At 40.6% G+C, this 17,037-nt stretch overlaps 1 protein-coding gene across 5 annotated transcripts in view; it reads right to left on the reverse strand.

The window, feature by feature from the left end:
* Positions 1-11,865, reverse strand: part of LOC143031678 (condensin-2 complex subunit G2-like) — a 57,849-nt gene extending 45,984 nt beyond the window's left edge. For 4 of the 5 annotated variants that reach the window (XM_076195805.1, XM_076195804.1, XM_076195803.1 and 1 more), the window contains exons 1-4: positions 11,768-11,865; positions 6,331-6,451; positions 4,377-4,889; positions 3,560-3,740 (exon numbers count right to left, since the gene is read on the reverse strand). In XM_076195805.1, the coding sequence (XP_076051920.1) occupies positions 3,560-3,740; positions 4,377-4,889; positions 6,331-6,420 (784 nt within the window). In that variant the 5' untranslated portion in view covers positions 6,421-6,451; positions 11,768-11,865. Of the gene's footprint in view, positions 1-3,559; positions 3,741-4,376; positions 4,890-6,330; positions 6,452-11,528; positions 11,577-11,767 lie in introns of those variants that run through there. The other variant, XM_076195802.1, reaches the window with a different exon arrangement.
* Positions 11,866-17,037: the final 5,172 nt, after the last annotated feature.

Below are 17,037 nucleotides of genomic sequence, written 5' to 3' on the forward strand. Positions count from 1 at the left end.
ATACAGCCACCAACACTTTCTCAATATTCAATACACCTGCCCAGATTTTCTTAACCTCTTCAATAGGAGTCAAATTTTCGGACACAGCACTGGATGCCTGAGGTACGATGATTGATGCATCAAAATAACAATAATAATATTTTGGTGTTTTATATTATTGAGCACCAGCTCTTCAGTTGAATTCACGAGCACTTGCATTACAATACGAATGAATATTGGATCATACTAATGGATGATGTTGTGACTGCATGAGGAGAAATGGGCGGGGGGTGGGGGGTGGGGTAGTATGTGTGAGTAAATTTTGACGCAGCCCGAAGGGATTTCTCCCCGTCCTCTCCTTATATGCAAAGGGGGACGGAGAGGGGGGGTCGCCGATTAAATGAAGCGGCCTTGCTGTGGATGTACTGTGTCTTGCGACACTGCTTCTGACCCAGGGCGGTAGGCGGGGTGCAGGGATGACCCGTCATCCAGGAGGTGCTCAGATGAGAGGAAGGGTGGGAGGGGTGTGGAGTGTATTTGGGGATGAAATGGGTGGGAGTGTTTTTATGCCTTTCCCTTTTTGGCTACCTCCCTTGTAAGGGGGAAAAAGCCTTGGTATATGTATGTATGTACTAAAAAAATATATATATATATATATATATATATGTATATATATATATATATATATATATATATCATATTCTATATGCCTTTCGTGTGGTATCATATGCTTGAGAAAATAAAGATTTTAAGGTGGGTCTTAAAACTAGCAAGTGTTGACTGCTGCTTTACCCTAACTGGCAGCGTGTTGTAAAGCCAAGGAGCAGCGTAAGCAAAAGATCTCTTCGTGAAAGCTTCCTCATTTACTGCCTTTTGTTCATAAAATCTATAAACGTCTTCACCTCTTAGCAGAGACATCTGTGTTTCAGTCTCAGGTCTGGATTTAATGTCAACAATATACTTAGGTTGCTTGAACATTATGACCTTACAAACTAACAAGCAGATTTTAAAACTCTATGCGAGCCGTTACAAGGGGCCAGTGCAACTCGACCAGGTCACGTGTGGTTGGAGTTCTTGGTGTAAGTCAAGATGTCAATCTGGCACACTTGTTTAGAATGGTCTGGATTTTCTTCAGCAAGTAGCTGCTGGGCAGTTCCAAAAATAGAGAATTCCAATAGTCTCTGTGAGACATGATACAAGATTGCACAAGTCCAACCAGAGTACCCTTATTCAGATACTTCCTCACAGTGTAAAGATTCCTTACACGGAAATTACAAGTCTTGACTAGATTATTTATGCGATGCTTAAAATTCAGGGTAGAATGAAATGATATCCCCAGGTGTTTTTTTTTACTAATGGACTGGGATACAATCGTAGGTCTCCAAGATCCAGGACACCAAACTCAATCTCAATGTCAACTCTAAGACCACTTTTGAGAAAAAGAATGTTTGTCTTGTTTCCATTTAGTTTGAGTCTTCTCACAAGCATCAGGACTTTTACATCAAGCAGAAGGGCTACTATTTTTTTCCCTTAATATCAGCTATATCACTGATCTCGATGTATATCTGTGTGTCATCTCCATAGAAGTGATACTGTACACTGAGTGTCTAACAGATCTGCCAAATTGCTTGGGTATAAAATGGTGGCAGAGTTTGGGAGAGTATGTGATAGAAGAAAGCTAAAGATAAATGTGGGTAAAAGTAAGGTGATGAGATGTACAAGGGGTGAAAGTGGCAGTAGACTGGAAGTGAACAATAAGGGAGAGCGACTGGAGGAAGTGGATAGTTTTAGATACTTGGGTGCAAGTGTAGCAGGAAAAGGTGGAGTGAAGGTGGAGGTAGAATGTAGATTGAGAGAAGCGAGTAAATGCCTTGGTGGTTTAAAGAGTGTAATGAGGAATAGACATTTGGGAATGGATACGAAGAGGAGACTGTATGAAGGAGTGATTGTGCCAACAGCACTGTATGGGGCAGAAACGTGGAACATAAGAGAAGAAGAGAGGAGATTGAATGTGTTTGAGATGAGGTGTCTGAGAAGTATGGTGGGGGTTACTAGGCTGGATAGAGTGAGAAATGAGGAGGTGAGGAGGAGAACAGGGGTGAAAAAGGATTTGGGAGATAGGGTTGATGAAAGAGTATTAGGATGGTTTGGACACATGGAAAGAATGAGTGAAGAAAGACTAGTAAAAGAGGTATGGAAGGCAGATGTGGAGGGAGTGAACATGAGGGGACGTCCTAGGATGAGGTGGATGGATGGGGTGAAGGGGGCTTTGGGGAAGAGGGGAATGTCTGTTGAGGAAGGAAGGGAGAGGACGGAAGACAGAGGTGAGTGGAGAATGGTTGTATATGGATGATGTTGTGACTGCATGAGGAGGAATGGGCGGGGGGTGGGGTAGTATGTGTGAGTAAATTTGACGCAGCCCGAAGGGATTTCTCCCCGCCCTCGCCTTATATGCAAAGGGGGACGGAGAGGGGGGGTCACCGATTAAATGAAGCGGCCTTGCTGTGGATGTGCTGTGTCTTGCGACACTGCTTCTGACCCAGGGCGGTGGGCAGGGTGCAGGGATGACCCGTCATCCAGGAGGTGCTCAGATAAGAGGAAGGGTGGGAGGGGTGTGGAGTGTATTTAGGGATGAAATGGGTGGGAGTGTTTTTATGCCTTTACCTTTTTGGCTACCTCCCTTGGAAGAGGGAAAAAGCCTTGGTAAATGTATGTATGTAATGTATAAAATGAAAAGTAATGAACTGAGGTTAGACTCCTGGGTTTTGGTTCTGACAGAGACTGTCCGATGACAACATGCTGAAAGTGACCTGTTAGCTATGACTGCATAAGCAAATATGATTCACCTTGAATTCAAAAGGAATGAAGGTCACTATGTAGATCATGATCTACTGTGTCAAAGGCAGCAGATAAATCTGATAAAACCAATAAAGATGTTCTACCAAAGCATGTGGCTGCAACAAGGTCATTATGGATCCTACATAAGCCAGTTTCTGTAGAGTGCAGTTCTCTACATGCAGATTGGTATTCAGTTACAATTCCATCTTCCTCGATAAAAGTAGTTGGTAAAAACATCATCCGTTCAACAATTTTAGATACTTGCAACATAAAATATAAAGTCACGGCTGTATTACTCATTCCCTTCACAGGGTACAGGAATACCTCGCTATACAACCGACTTGTGTTCCCAGCTGAGTGGTTGCAATGCGAAAATTCGTATATAGAGGTTAAAGGTTTTACATGTAAATAATAGGGGGGAGTGTTGTGTTCATGGACCCTGTCAACCAACACCCTCAATTTTTGCTTCACTTCTGATGGGGGCTTTCGCATACAACACCCAACATTTGTTTCACCTACTTTATAGCACTTGGTCGTAGAGTGAGGTATTCCTGTAATAATAAACCCAGAAAAAATGATCAAGCCAGTTCATTGAATTCGGAGTTCATGCAGCTACAACTACAAAATAAATATAATCAAGACGTCAACACGAGCCTCCTCGCGTACCCACTCGCGCCTCATGACAACTATATGGGCGCCATCATATGGACGAGGTTAATCACAGAAAAGAGTAATTATTTACCTGCTAATTCTAAGAATTTATCAGGTACTTCTTGTAGCTGTCGAGGCACATCCTCTTCCTCGTCCCCCTCATCATCGTCTTGGTTCCCCTTCTTTTTCTTTTGGCTGCTGACAAAGAGGTGGGCGAGTTTGAGCACCACCAAGATCACTTTCTCATATTCCATCTCGTCATCATTTTCTGTCTGTTCAACCAAGGTAAGCTTTCAAAACACTTGTAGTATGATAAGGTCTAATGACATTATTTCAGACAATAGAAAGAAATCCATCTAAGACATATATGGCTCTTTCAGATGACTAAAATTATATGAATGTCTATATGTCAATAAATAAACAAATATATCACAGCAATGTCATAGCACATTGGTAAAATTATACTAATAACCCACTTTCGGAGAAGAATAGGCAAAAATAAAAATATCCATATATTTCGATCACTATCTGTGATCCTCTTCAGTAGATGTGAAGAGGATCTGCTGTAGAGGATCACAGATAGTGATCAAAATATACGGATCTTTTTACTTTCGCCTATTCTTCTCTGAAAGTGGGTCATTAGTATACACAAATATATCATAAATCAAAATAATAAGTAAACAATAATAATTCTATGCACATTTTTTGTCATTTATTTTCCCTGCTACCCTATGCTTTCTGAGGCCTCATACAGTTCTTCTTCTGCTGTGCACAATGTGCTTTCATTTGAGCCACCACCAGCATTTAGATTTTATTCAGCTAAAGGACTTCCCCACCCACCAGCACAAGACAAGTCTACCCCTTTCTAACTGTATTACAAATTTTAATCAAATAAATGCACATCTTACCTTGGAGCCTCCTCCCTGCTGCTGCTGCTGCTGCCTCTTTGGTTCTTCCACCTCCTGCTCACCTTGTCTCCGAGATTCCGCCTGAGGTGTGCTCTGTTCATTCCCCACCGTTAAGTCTCTATTTTGTATTTCCTGATTTATCTCAGCGTTTAATCTCGATACATTTTGTTCATTCTGATCAGTGATATTGTTCAAGTTTTTCGCTTGTTCACTGTTTGGTCTGGTGCACGGTTCATTTTGTTCTTCTGTCTCTGTTCTTGGTTCATGAGGGACTTTACTCTGGTTGGCTTCCTTGCTGGTTTCCTTTGATGGCCTTCCCTCTGGCTGTTCTTGGCTCTCCAACAGTCTCACCATACCAGAGCTTCTGAGGTCATCGTCTTCAGTGGTGTTGTCCAGTAGGAGGGTGAGGTGGTGAGTGGTTGTTTGGACCAAGTAGCCCCAGAGTTCCTCCTGCTGTACCCGGCTAAGCTCGGCCAAGGTCTCGCTGAGATTAATACTTGAACGCTTGGAGTCCTGCCACAAGAGGATAAAACGATACACGTGAGTGATCATGGAACGTACGAGAAAACTTCATTTAGCCAAAATTCCATAACCCAGCCCTTTACTGTACCCAGGTTTAATAACCCAGCCCTTTACTGTACCCAGGTTTAATAACCCAGCCCTTTACTGTACCCATGTTCAATAACCCAGCCATTTACTGTACCCATGTTCAATATTTATGACTTGCAATTGAATGAAACCCATTTCCAGATTGTTTTGCGGTGTCTTGATGCATTACCTCTAACCCAGGGCAGTGGGTGATATGCAGGGATGACCCGTCATCCAGGAGGAGCCAAGATGAGAGGGAGGGAGGGAAAGAGGGAGGGGAAGTGAATGGGAGTGAAATTATCTCTTTTGATTTTGGCTACCTCCCTTGTAGGGGAAAAAAAAAACCTTGGTGTATGTATGTTTTGGCTACTGCCAAATCTGTTTCAGATGTGGAGCACATTCAAGACATATTCCATTAACCCATTCAACTCCGATGACAAGATGTCTTGTCATCGGAGTTGAATGGGTTAATCACTATTCTCATGAGTGTGACCACAACTTTCAGAGTGTGCTCACAGCTATCATTTCATTAACAATCTATATATGCTTTCTAATGTTTATACTGAACTAATCATACACACATACATATACCAGTCTTTTTTTTCCCCTTCTAAGGTTGAAAAAAAAAAAAAAAACACTTCCACCCATTCTATCCGTATCATAAGTTTTTAATTTACTGGGGGATTTTTTTTTTTTTTTTATTTATTTATTAGGTCAGTGGTACTGCTTCTGACCTAATCATAAAAAATAAAAAAATAAAAATAAAAAAAAATCCCCCCCCCCCAAGTAAATTAAAAACTGACTCATTAATTTACTAATAGTCATAATCTTTTCTTTCAGAATCTGTTAGTTGGGGAAACCCGGTCCACTGGCATGGACAGATAACCACTGTCCATCTAAGATCTGCCTCAAAGCAAAATCAGTGCATCAGTGGCCCAAAACAAAACAAACAAGATCACCTCAAGTTAAAGCCGATACAATACCTTTCAATAAATTCGCGCCATTGTGCTGTTGTCTGAGTATTACTAGGGTGGGGTTGTACAAGATGTAGTGTTTGGTGTCTTGTATGGAGGGAATACACCCAAGAGGCAGTTGGTTTATGTAGCCAGGGTTATATATTGCCGGATGGGGACCTGAACATTTAGTATGGTTGTGGGGTTTATGTCTCCTTTGCCAGGGATTTTTATATGGAGCTTATGTCGGGAGTGCAGGGGTGAGTATTTGATGGTCAGTCTTGAAGATCATATTTTGTGATCAGCGCACAAGTGTGTTTTTGAGACCCACAATTCCACAGCTTTCTCTGTAACATCTTATGCACATAGATTTAAACAGTAGCGGAAAAACCTAAACTTGTATAACGACTTACATGTTTGTGTAAAAGATCAATCAGGTCTTTGAAGTTCTGGTGTTGTGCGGCTTCCAGCAGCTTCTGCCGGGTAGCTGCAGACTTCTTCATGACTTCTGATGGTTATGGTCACCTCTCCATCCTAGAAAATCAAGGACAACATTCACACTAATCACAAAGTGATTTCTGTTATTATTTACAGTGAGACCTCTCCTTAACGGACGTTAATTAGCTGTGTTTGCGGTGTTTTTGGTGCTGTGCAATCACTCTGCCACCCAAAAACCACTCCAAATCAACGGATTATTCACATCAATGGACACCGTTACCCCCCCTTTTAGTCCGTTAATGAGAGATAGTACTGTATTATCATTGTAACATTATGGATGCTCGTTGGACGAGCAGGTCAGGGCGTCGTTCCTTGTGGCAGAGCCCAAGATGATAATTCAAACCCTGCTTGAGGCAAGTTGAACTAAGGTCATAATGGTTAATTAAATTCCACGCTGCTACAAAGCCCACTGTAAGGGGCACCGTCCTAGCCTCCCGAGAAGGGGGAGTTTGTGACGTTAAACCAAGTCAATCATAACTTTTTAACTTATCTAACGATGTTAAATGTGTTTGAGATGAAATGCTTGAGAAATATGGTAGGGGTTAATAGGCTGGATAGAGTGAGAAACAAGGAGGTGAGGAGGAGAGGAGAGCAGGGGTGGAAAAGGAGTTGGAAGATAAGGGGGTTGATGAAAGAACATTGGGATGGTATGGACACATGGAAAGAATGAGTGAAGAAAGATCATAGTAAAAGAAGTGTGTGGAAGGTAGAAGTGGATGGAGTGAACATGAGAGGGCGACCAAGTATGAGATGGATGGATGGAGTAAAAGTGGCATTGAGAAAGAGGGGAATGTCTGTCTAGTATGTAAGGGAGAAGAAAGAAGATGGGGGTGAGTGTAGAATGGTTGTGTATGGATGATGCTGTGATGCATGGAAGGGAGTGGGTGAGGGCTGGGGGGTTAGGGAGTACGAGTGAAGGATATTCTGATACAGCCCAAAGGGATTTTCTCCCCCATCTTCTCTTTTTCTGCATGAGGGGGGGGGAGAGAGAGAGAGAGAGAGAGAGAGAGAGAGAGAGAGAGAGAGAGAGAGGGGGGGGTCGCCAATTAAATGAGGCGGCCTCGCTGTGGATCTGCTGTGTCTTACTACATTGCTTCTGACTCAGGGCAGTGGGCAAGATGCAGGGATGACCCATCATCTAGGAGGAGCCAAGAAAAGAGGGATGGAGCGGGATGGTGAATGGGAGTGGAGTATGTGGGGATGAAATGGGTGGGAGTGGATTTATGCCTTTCAATTTGGCTACTTCTCTTGTAAGGGGGAAAAAGCCCTTGGTATATGTATGTGGTTTTTTTTCCAAAAGCTAATTCTGATTCACATACCTAATGGCAAAAATTATCTGATACATATTAAAAATATATAAATATTATAGAATAAAATGCATAACAATCTCCTCCCTTGGTTCTTTCTTGTAGGAGATCTGCAGCCTCAAGATAACAGCCACAGTCCACAAATGCAAATTAATTTCTTTATCAAAAGTTTTTTAATCAGTAAGAGTACTATCACAGTGCAAAAACCTGACAGCTTAAAGCCTGAAGCACTGAAAATGCTACTCGGAAGACACCATAATAAATAATAATAAAATCAGTCAAGTTAATGACACAGGAACCTATAATAAAAATAAAACCTACGCTTCATGCCTTTCAATTTTACTAATATGTTGTGGCTTGCCATGAATTAACCATGATGTACAAGTGTGATATTCATCGTGAAAAACCAGCATTATTGAACCAAAGCGATGGAATCTGAGGTAATCACGAAAATACTTAAAGCTTAATCATATCAGTAACGTGTTAGTAAAAATGATGCTCCAAATAATAGCAGTAAAAATCACAAAAATACTGTTACCTATTACTGTCCAGATATATCCTCTTTAATTAATTACCGTTACCAATGGTACTGATAATAGTGCATCACACTACTTGCATTATAAAATAGACGCTCCTCTACTTACGTTCATTCATTTTACGTTTTTTTTATTTTATGTTTGAACTGACTGTAAAAAAAATTGTAAAAAAAAAAAAAAAATTGAGTGAATTTTTTAGTTTAGCGCGCTCTCCGTAGTTCAAACGATACTTATGCATGATGCTGCGTCCATTGTTTACATGGCACAAACGACAGACTGAACGTGCCTTGCCTCCTCCTCCTCCACCATCTCAATTTATGTTGCTTGAATTTATTTGAAATTAATGTTATTTTTTTTATAATGTTATGTGTATAATTAATGATTTAGGGGTGTTTTATAAGATACAGTAATAGAATTTACGGATGTATAGTACAGTAACAACTTACATTCATTTTCAACTTATGTTCGGCCGTTCGGAACGTAACTAAAACGTAAGTTGAGGGGCGTCTGTATAGTCATTGTTGTATTACTTGTTCTCTTATACTCTGAGTAATAAACATGGAAAACAAGATCAAACCAGTTCACAGAATCCAGTGGCAACTCATGTACAACTACGAAAAATATATATACAGTGAGTCCTCCTTATACAGTAATTCTTTAACGAGTAAATTCACAGTTACGGTATTTGGTAATTACTACCCTCAATTCTATTTACAGTAAGAAAAATCCACAGATACGGTATCCGCTCGTGTTTTGAAGAGGAAAGAGCGGTGAGAAGGTACGTCTGCCATATCCTATCATTACATGTTATAATGGGTTCGGTATACGGTAATTTCAATTTGCGGTAAGGTTTTCAGGAATGTATATGTACCGTATAATGAGGACTTACTGTATATAATCAAGACAATGACTTCATTATCCTCGTGCCTCATAAAGCCTTCACAGGTATCATCGTACCAAAGTGGTCAAGATGATCGGTCGATTGTCAAATGGGTCAGTCTTGGAGACTATCTTAAAGACTGGCGTTAGGTAAAAGGTTCTTCCTATATTGGGGAACTGTATCAGATTTTACAAACATCTTGTACAGCATGTATGGAGGAAGAGCTAGTTTATTTGCACATTCTTTCATATTGTCGGGTCCCATAGCACTATCTACTTTAAGGGCTCTCAGGTCGCCTCTGACCTTATTCAAGGTGAAATGTAATTTAGAGACGGTCTCGGCATAACATTGACGGAGAGCAGGTTCATTTGTTGTGGTTATTGAGAAGACTGTCGAAAACGACTACAAGTTGGTTGTCATGATGGGTGGAGTGTCCATTTGTGCACTGTTCACCCTAAGAGGTCCAATCTTTGGCTTTGCCACTTTATGTCTGATATAGGAACTACCTTTAGTGTTGGCCATTAGGTACCCCGAAGGGTAATATGACCCCATACCAAGGTTGGACGCTGTAGTGGTGTTGGTGTGCAGGTTGCAGCCCCTATCCACCGAGAGGTTAGCAGGAAAATTTGTACTTGTAGAGGTCTTCTGTAGTAGGCAATTTTTTCGCATTTTTACTTTTAAAAGATTCTACAGTTTTGGCACTAATGGTTTCTCCTTCCTGTGATTAATTAGGTTTTCCTTTTTTTGGCACATAGAAGCCTGGCATAGCCTTGTAATGGTGTCGTCGAAGAGCAAAGTGCAGTTTTAAAAAAATCAACTAACCACCCCAGAGATGGACTTTTCTCAATAAATGTAGATCATCATTACTATTCATTTATATTCAGTGTTAATTTGTCTTCTCTAAACCCTTAAGCCTTTGCAGCTCCACCTACTGTAGGTACCCCCACAAAATTTTCAAAAAAAAATTAACCTTTATATTATTGTTGCATATGAAAGACAACTTTATTAGAAACAAAATGCTTTTTAAATTTTTGAAATAGCTTGAAAAATAAGGGAGATACGATTTTTTGAATTATTTTCTTAGCCCGCATTTTTGGCTCGACTTTACCATAACAAAGTGTTAGAATTAAGGGTGGTAATTTGTAAAGATTTCGGTAAAGAAATACACATTAACTCTAAACCACTGGCCCAATTTTATTAAAATTCGGAATACTTGGGTTTTATGGATCAACAAATCACATGAGCATGTCAAAAACAAAGTGAGACATCTCCATCATACCATATTTGCCTTTTCATGGCAACCATGAAGCTGTCGCTAAACGCCGACCGAAGTCGACCGACGCCGACCAAAACCACACAATCACGGTTTTTGCTCAAATGCATAATTTATATAAAAAATAGCACATGGTTGCATTATTTGACCTATTTTCTTTAAAATGGATAATTTCCACGTAAAATGATCGAAGAGAAGTTACGTTTTTATCCTCTGAAAAATTATCAGCCGGCAACCAACGCCGACGAAACCCAAACAATGACGTTGGTTGCCGGTTGATAATTTTGTAGAGGATAAAAACGTAACTTCTCTTCGATCATTCTACATGGAAATCACACATTTTAAAGAAAATAGGTCAAATAATGCAACCATATGCTATTTTTATGTATAGATTATGCATTTTAGCAAAAACCGTCATTGTGTGTTTTTGGTCGTCAATGGTAATAGTAAACAAAATCGAACGCGAACTGGACGCATCAGATTCATGGGTGATATAGCTAAATTCCGGGGCTTTTAGCTCAAACACGCAAAAGTCAATTTTCTTAAGCTTCTCAATTCTGGGAGAAAATAGGTTGAAAAACTTATTTATGTAACTTAAAATTATGTTTAGACATTCTTTACCTTAATATTTTTACTCGGAAAACTATGTTGCCGAGTTTGAAAACCAAATTTCCGTTTAAGTCGCTGAAAAATTGTTTCTATTTCAAGAATTAGCCTTACACTTGCAAAACAACAAGGTAATTTGAATATCTTGCGCATGCGCAAAGCGCGGGAAGCATTCAAATTGAACTAAACAAAAAATAGTGGGCCGCAACATTTGGCCATGAAAACAACACAAGATCGACAGTGGCGCCGCGCGCGGATTCCGGGGTACCTACCTACTGATTAATGTACCCAATTCTAAAATGTATCATTAAGAATCAAGGCATCAAAATGAAAACAAACTTTGTAATCCACAACCTACAACTTTTCACTTTTGTATTAATACTATGATATAATGATTATCACTCCTGTCTGCTACCCTTACTCATTTCCACAAACAAGTCTTACTAATACAACTCTTACTACTATAATCGCCTACTATAAACTTTCTACGCAAATATTAAACAAACTTAACAGTCTCCAAATATCTTGGAAGGATGCAATGGGAACTACTGTTTTGGACGGACCGAAGTTAAACTATTTACGAACTTTCAAATCAAAAACAGCTGAGAGTAACGGTTTCAAAGTCCATACCACCGAACACGCAAATGCCCGTTTACGCTTGTATTAGCAATACATACTGTCACGGGAATGTATACGTATATTTGATGTATATAATATGAAGTAAAAATCAGTACTTTACTCAATATATACCAGTAATTCGAAGTTTTTCGTGGACGTCGACGCTGCTGGCGGGCTTCTTGTTCAAACTAGGATCTAAACATAGAGTAGGATGAAACTATCGTAGTAACTGTCATCAATGGCGCTTCATTTAAACAATCCTAATCAATAAATTACTGTTGATTCTCTCTGCCCTTCAGAGATGCTCAGCAGGGTGGCCCTCAATCACTCGCATTAATTAGTGTTTATTTATAATTTTGCTCTAGTTTTTGTTATGACACTTGTTAAATAAATATATACCGTTTATTTTGAGTAAAATCTCGGGTTACACTTTCCAACTGTTCCAAAACCACTTTTAGTTCTGTGTATTGATGATATAAAATAGAAAAAATCAACTAAATTCATACAACGTGCAGGCTTTTATCATACACGAAGTATTTTAATATTCAGGAGAATCAATTTTGATTGTGGGTAAAGCTAATTCTCCCGCCATATCAAATGCGTCACGTAATTTTATTTTCGTTGTATTGATATTATAATCATTATTTGTTTATTTTATAATATTGCGGTTGTAATGTCGTTAACATAAGCAACATAGCTATAAACTTCATTTGCCATCGTTGTCTGCACATCGGTATATGATCTACCACTGACAAATTCCTTATTCGCTACGATAATTTCACAGGCTTCAATGTTTATAATTCCGCCACTTATTGTTTTCCTTTCTTTTTTAAAAAGGGATATGAGCTAACCTCGTACAATCCCGTCGCTTTGCTGCCAAATGTTAAAGTTGACTGTATACTAATCTATATTGATATTTATTTATGTCCTTCAGATATCTCGACTTATTTTTGATGGCTTAGAATTAAAGTACATTGTGGTTGTTAACAGGCGCGGATCCAGGAATAATATTTTTTTTTTTTTGGGGGGGGAGGGGCGAACCGATAAGCGATAACCGATACTTGAAACACGCCGATATTTTAACTCCAAGAATAATGCTGTTGGCTTGGAGATTGGTCCAGAAACCTAAGTCTGTTTTGCTCGTAATTGTACGTAAAATCATATACAATTCACAAATATAATTCAAATCATAGATTCGCACTAAAAAGTGTTTATCCAAGGAGAATCAAACTCGAGATGAGTGTACCATACTCGGGGGGTTAGGGGGTGGGGGCTTGTATCCGCGCCTGGTTGTTAAAATGCATCTCTAATCACTGGGACCCATTCAGTGTTGCACACACACACACACGCCCGCAGCTCCTGGTTCGAATCCTGCCCAGGGCCGAAATTATTTCGGTACTACTGCGCTTCGGGTCGTTACTCTGACTCTCGTGGGCGGGGAGTTGGGTGTGTGTGTGTGTGAAAGGTCATAGCATTACCCATAGATCGGACCTACGAGCTCTGAGCTCTCTTCCGGGAGGGAAATAGCTGTCGATCACGAGTCCAACACGTGATCCAAAGACCAAAGACCAAGTGAATACACACACACACACACACACACACACACACACACACACATATATATATATATATATATATATATATATATATATTTTTTTTTTTTTTTTTTTTTTTTTTAACCGGACGCAAGGTAGGCTACGCCTGTCATTGTACGCAGGCGCGGATATAAGGGGGGGGCCCAGGGGGCCCGGGCCCCCCCCTTTTGGCTTTGGCCCTTTGGCCCGATTTCATTTCAGTTCACTATTTCATTTTTATAATCCATGTTTAATCCATGTTATAATCCATTTTTATTATCATTGTATCATTTATGAAAGTTCTGGAAAGTTCTGGAAGGTTCGATAACATCTTGATTTCCGCTGACTGTTTTTCCGCTAATTTCCGCCTATATAAGTGACCGCTGCGTTCGACTCTCTCTCTTTCTGTTGGTATCTGCCGCATTGAATGGTTGTTTTGCTGTTTGGTTAAATATATGAAAGGTTTATCGCTGGAACTCACTACATTGGTGCCCCGTGTGAGGATTTTATTGTACGATAAACGGTAATGCTAATGCTCGTTAAACAACCGAAAATTCTGCCGTCGGGCCCCCCCCCAAACTTTGTTCCTAGATCCGCGCCTGTTTGTCCGGCCTATATGAATCTTCGCCAAAGGTCTCCTCTGTCCCGGAAGTCCTCAGCTAGCTCCAATTAATGATTTCTTGCAGTTTCCTTCTTCCTCTTTGTTCGGCAGCTCCTCCTTCCACTCCTCCCTGCGTCCATCGCTTCCTCGTAGGGCGTTCGTCCTACCAGCCTCCTACCAGAAGGAATTGTGGTCAAGTGGAAACACACTGTTTTTCTGTTGGGAGTTTATTACGTAGGTCTACACACAAGTAAGGCAGGAAGTGATCTTGCTCCAGGCGGATGTTGGGGAGCCATAGCTTCGTCTAGCCCATTGAACTCCGATGACAAGATGTCTTGTCATTTGGTCAAATAAAACAAAAAATCATAAAACACCAAAATGTTTGATCAAACACCAGAAAAATATGACGTCAGTCGTCCTCGCTTCGCTCGCTCGCGAGCGAAGCGAGGAGGACTGACGTCATATTTTTCTGGTGTTTGATCAAACATTTTGGTGTTTTATGATTTTTTGTTTTATTTGACCAAATGACAAGACATCTTGTCATCGGAGTTCAATGGGCTAGGCACGCTTCGGTAGCCCACTTTCCTGATACACTGTTGCCAGGCGGAGGAGAAAAGACCAAGCAAAACTATACAGACAAACACATCTAGGTATATACATAAGAATATACAGAAGCAAGAGAAAAAGTACATATGATGAGGTCTATATACATGCAAAATAGTTAAGGGTAACGGTATACTAAGTACCTTAATGCCATGGCACGTAAAATTGGTACAGACGCATACGCCTGTAGCGTACGCCTTATGACGTATATATAATTGTATAGGGCACTTATATAATGGAATGACTACATAGGCTTACTTATACAAAACATTCACAATAAATATATGTTGATATTAAGTACTCATGTATAATAAAGAAGTATTACATATACAATAAAGGAGATACATATACATATATACAATAACTAAGTAAGGAAGAACTTGCCACAGAACCTACTCAAATCATTTCTTTGCATATCTTGTGTCTTCCATTCTTTTAAGATGCCCATGCCATCTCAATTTGTTCTATTCAGTTACCTTCAACACTGATGCTACTCTTAATCTCTCCCTAATTTCTTCATTTCTAATTCTATCCTGTCTAGTCACTCTTCATATCATTCTCAGGACGTTCATTTCTGCTGCTTGTGTTTGCCAAGAGATGTTCTTGTTGCCAGTGTCTAATAATGGGCGCGATATGCGTTACTTTAGGAATTTATGAGCACCAGTGGCTTGCTGGGCCTATCCTGGGTCTTTAAAACTGCTAATTGGTACTTTCATGTTGTTGTTTATTTACCCACATTTGGTTACAGGGAATCTCCTGCCAGTCAGTCCCCGGGCAAGCATGCGAAACTTCTCCAAAGTTACACAGTTCCTTGTTCATGTGGAGTAGGCCCACGAACCATCGCTGATACATACATACATACATATATACATACATACATACATACATACATATATATATATATATATATATATATATATATATATACATACATACATATATATACCAGGGGCTTTTTCCCTCCTTTCCAAGGAGGTACCCAAGTCAAAAGGTATAATTCCACTCACATCCACTCCACTCCCTCCCTCCTTCCCTCTTATCTTGGCACCTCCTGGATGACGGGTCATCCCTGCATCTCGCCCACTGCCCTGGGTCAGAAGCAATGCAGCAAGATACGGAAGATCCACAGCAGCAAGGCCGTTTCGTTTAATCGGCGACCCTCCTTCTCCGTCCCCTCATGCAGAGAAAGAGAAGATGGGGAGAAATCCCTTTGGGATGCATCAAAACAACATTTACACATAACCACTCCATATTCCCCCTTATCCCCCCACCCATATATGTATATGTATGTAAGTATATACTGTATATATATATATATATATATATATATATATGTATATATATATATTATATATATATGCATCGTCGTCGTCACCGGTGCATCGTAGCATCGTAGTCCGATGATACCACGCTTCCTCCTATTTATGGTGTCTGAGATGGCTGCGTAGCCCAATTCTGGTGTTGAGCTTTTCTGGGGCATGACGCTTCCTCCTATTTATGGTGTCTGAGATGGCTGTGTAGTCCAGTTCTGGTGTAGATCTTTCTGGGGCATGACGGGCACTGGATGGACGGGGGAGGACGAGGGGCGGCGAGACGAAGTCTTCTAAGTTGTCGTTTTTCCTTGTCTCTCTCCTTTCGTATGGTCTCGAACCTCTCCCTTCCAGCCCGAATAATGTTGCGCTAGATTGAGCGGTCACCGGAGACCTCTTCCCAGGTCTCTGGCTCTATTGTGGTAGACCCCAGGGTGGCCTTCAGCTGGTCTTTGTACCTTAGGACGGGAGGGACGGCCACGGGGGCGTCCTCCTGTGGCCAACTCGCTCAAGAGGATTTGCCGGGGCAGTCTTGATTCTGGCATCCTAGCGATGTGGCCGGACCAGCGAAGTCGATGCCTCATGATGGTAGACTCCATGCTTTAGCTGTTGGAACGGGGAAAGACTTCATTATTGGTGATGTGGTCCTTCCGCTTGATGCACAACATGGATCGGAGCTTCTATTGGTGGAAGCATTCAAGTTTCTTCAGATCGCTGTGATAAAGTGTCCATGTTTTGCACCCGTATAGCAGAATGGAAACAACGACGGCTTCATAAACCATTAGTTTCGTTCTTCGGGCAAGAGCTTTGTTGTCGAAAAGCCGTCGACACAGCTCCCCAAAAGCGATATGGGCAGCTGGAATTCGATGCTCTACGTCCTTTTCCGAGTTGCACTTAGAATTGGTCGACTTGCTCCAGCGATGTACCAGAATTTGTGATGTCAAGTTCTGGCAGGGCTGTCCTTGGAGCCGGTTGTGCAAGAACTTTGGTCTTCTGTATGTTCACGCTCATTCCGAAACGTTGATAAGCTGCAGTGAAGTTGTTGACTGTTGTAGATCATCAGCTGAGTGGCAGAGGGCAACATTGTCATATATGTATTGTCATATATATACATATATATATATATACATATATATATATGTGTATATGTATGTATATATATATATATATGTATATATATATATATATATATATATATATATATATAGAGAGAGAGAGAGAGAGAGAGAGAGAGAGAGAGAGAGGTGAGGAGGCAATATGAAAAGTTAAGGCGAGAGTAGTGAGTTTATTCAGAAGCAGACGTTTTGACCTCTA

This window comes from Oratosquilla oratoria, chromosome 12 (genome assembly GCF_046742065.1).
Source record: "Oratosquilla oratoria isolate Oo_2021 chromosome 12, ASM4674206v1, whole genome shotgun sequence".
Lineage (NCBI taxonomy): Eukaryota > Metazoa > Arthropoda > Malacostraca > Stomatopoda > Squillidae > Oratosquilla > Oratosquilla oratoria.